The sequence below is a fragment of the Dipodomys ordii genome, unplaced genomic scaffold (genome assembly GCF_000151885.1).
Source record: "Dipodomys ordii isolate 6190 unplaced genomic scaffold, Dord_2.0 Scaffold117, whole genome shotgun sequence".
Classification (NCBI taxonomy): domain Eukaryota; kingdom Metazoa; phylum Chordata; class Mammalia; order Rodentia; family Heteromyidae; genus Dipodomys; species Dipodomys ordii.
The window spans coordinates 4295564-4298276 of NW_012267333.1; the positions used below are offsets into that span (position 1 = coordinate 4295564).

General features: G+C 36.7%; 1 protein-coding gene across 1 annotated transcript; it reads right to left on the reverse strand.

Annotated features, from left to right (window-relative positions):
• Nucleotides 1–1169: 1169 nt before the first annotated feature.
• Nucleotides 1170–2087, reverse strand: LOC105995454 (olfactory receptor 1013-like). Its single transcript, XM_013029168.1, has one exon. It carries the CDS (start codon nucleotides 2085–2087, stop codon nucleotides 1170–1172), a length of 918 nt encoding a protein of 305 aa, XP_012884622.1.
• Nucleotides 2088–2713: the final 626 nt, after the last annotated feature.

The window sequence follows — 2713 nt, forward strand, 5'->3', positions numbered from 1 at the left end:
AGCATGTTGATTTTCTTTTTCTTTTCAATTTTCATTCTTGACAAAAAATACCGGTAAAAGCAAGCCATATTTATACTCTGCCAACAAATAAAGGCATATTTTGATATTATGTTGAAAATTTCATCAAAATTATATACCGCATATGACATTTATCTTTCATTTTCTAACTGTATTCTCTCTTTAAAATATCTTCCACTGGCTAGGACATGCTCATATGTTCTTATTTTCCCTTGCCTTAATATTCCTTTTCTGTAATAATTATTTTCATTATACTGATTGTGTGTATTTGTAAGCAACCCAAAATTTGGACACAGAAATACGACTATTCATTGAACATTGTTCAATGAATCAAAAGTATTATACATACAAGGGGCTGGGAAGGTGGCTCAGTGGTACAGCACTTGCCTTGCATGCCTGAGGCCCTGGGTTCAATTCCCCAGCACCACATAAGCAAAAAGAAAAAAAGCCCGAAGTGGCACTGTGGCTCAAGTGGTAGAGTGCTAGCCTTGACCTGAAGAGCTGAGGGACAGCGCCCAGGCCCAGAGTTCAGGCCCCACGACTGGACCCCCCCAAAAAAAGTATTATACATACAAAATCCCAACTGCTTCTCATTAAAGGAAAACTTACCTAAATAGCATATAGGTTAAAAATATTGTGGTAGTTAGGCACAATTTGTGTCAAAAAAATTTTGGTTGCTTTTAAAAATCATTGTGCTAATGTTTAAGAATGAAAATAAATATATCTAAAATGATTAAGATAATACTTAAGGAAAAGTGATAATTATCATAGTAATTATAATAAATAATTAAAAATAATTCAACATGTTTATTAGTGATTGAAGTAAATGACTATGCATATATGATCCTACACATATCAAACAAAATTTTTGTTAATAATAATGAAAACTTCTCACTAGAGACAAAAAGGAATTTTGTAAGAGCTTTGTTTTCAATCTAGAGCAACATAAAATTCAAAACAAATCTTATATTTTATATTCAAGTAATAGCACCTTAATTATTCAAATTATTTTCCTAAGGTTTATTGAACTATCATGTATAGAAGGCTAAACACTTGGACAGACATTATATTTTGACAAAAGCCAATAGCATCTCGGCTGGAAATTTAATAACCTGATGAATGATTATGTACTTCTCCAGATGGAGATGGACTTATCTGAAGAGTTTATTCAGAGCCTCTTTCACATCTTTATTCCTCAGGCTGTAGATCATGGGATTCAACATGGGGAACACCACAGTGTAAAACGTGGAAACAATTTTGTCTGTATCCAAAGAATAGCTAGATTGAGGGCGCAGGTAGATGTAGAGGATGGAACCATAGTACAAGGTCACAGAGGTCAGGTGGGAGGAGCAGGTAGAGAAGGCCTTGAGGCGGCCCTGGGTGGAGTGCATCCTCAGGATGGTGGCGATGATGAACAGGTAGGAGGCCAGGATGAGCACAATGGGGGTCATGACGTTGGACGTCAGGAGGAAATACATCAGAGCCTGGTAGCCCTCCATCCCCCCACAGGCCAGCTTTACCAGGGGAATCAAGTCACAGAAAAAATCGTCAATGATGTTGTCATTGCAGAAGTCAAAAGTAAAGGTTTTCTTGGTGATGATGGAAGAGTTAATAAAGCCACCCAGATAGGAGGCAGCTACTAAAAAAGCACACAGTTTAATGGACATGACCTGGGAATAGAGCAGTGGCTTTGAGATGGCCATATAGCGGTCATAAGCCATGGCAGCCAGCAGATAGCACTCACTATAATCCAGCCCAGCAGAGAAGAAGAACTGAGCCACGCAGCCAGCAAAGGAGATGCTCTTGTCTTCAGAGATGCAGGTGACCAGGATCTTTGGGGTATAGACAGTAGACAGCCAGAGATCCAGAAAAGAGAGATTTCCGATGAAGAAATACATGGGTGTGTGGAGCCGGGAGTCATTGCAGATGAGCACGATGAGTGTAAAATTTCCTACCACAGACAAAGCATAGACAACAAGGAACAAGATGAACAGTACCTTTTGCATTATGGGGTCTCTTGTGAACCCCAACAGGATAAACTCTGTCACTGTGTGATTTCTCTTCTCCATTTCTATAGGGACTTTCCTTTTGGAAGAGAGAAAATAAGAATTCAGTGTGAATCATTGGGCTGAGAAAAACAGTAAAGATGCTAATATATTCCTCTTATTTATAGATCTGTAGAATGCAAGACTGAACTGCTTTGAATATTTATAGTATAGTTACAATGTATTGAATGAAGCACTGCTCATTTTCAAATATTACATGAATGTCATTAAACTTTTTTTGAAAATTTTAAAATTTTATGTAGAGAATAGAGCCATATGGAAAAACATGAAATTCAACTAAAATTCTCTATTATTATTGTAAAGGTGATGTACAGAGGGGTTACCATTATATAAGTAATTACATAAGTAATGTCATTTTAAGGTTATGTGTAGAGGGGTTATAGTTACATGTCATAAAAAGCATACTTTTGGTTTTGGACAATATCACCCCTTCTTTCACAGTCTCCCAGATTTCCCCTCCTATCATCTATCTATCTATCTATCTATCTATCTATCTATCTATCTATCTATCTATCTATCTATCTATCTATCTATCTATCTATCGTAAGCATAGTGCTTTTTCAACATAGTATCTATTGAATACCACTGCTCCATTTGTCCTGTCATTTGTCCCATCACTTAATTTAATT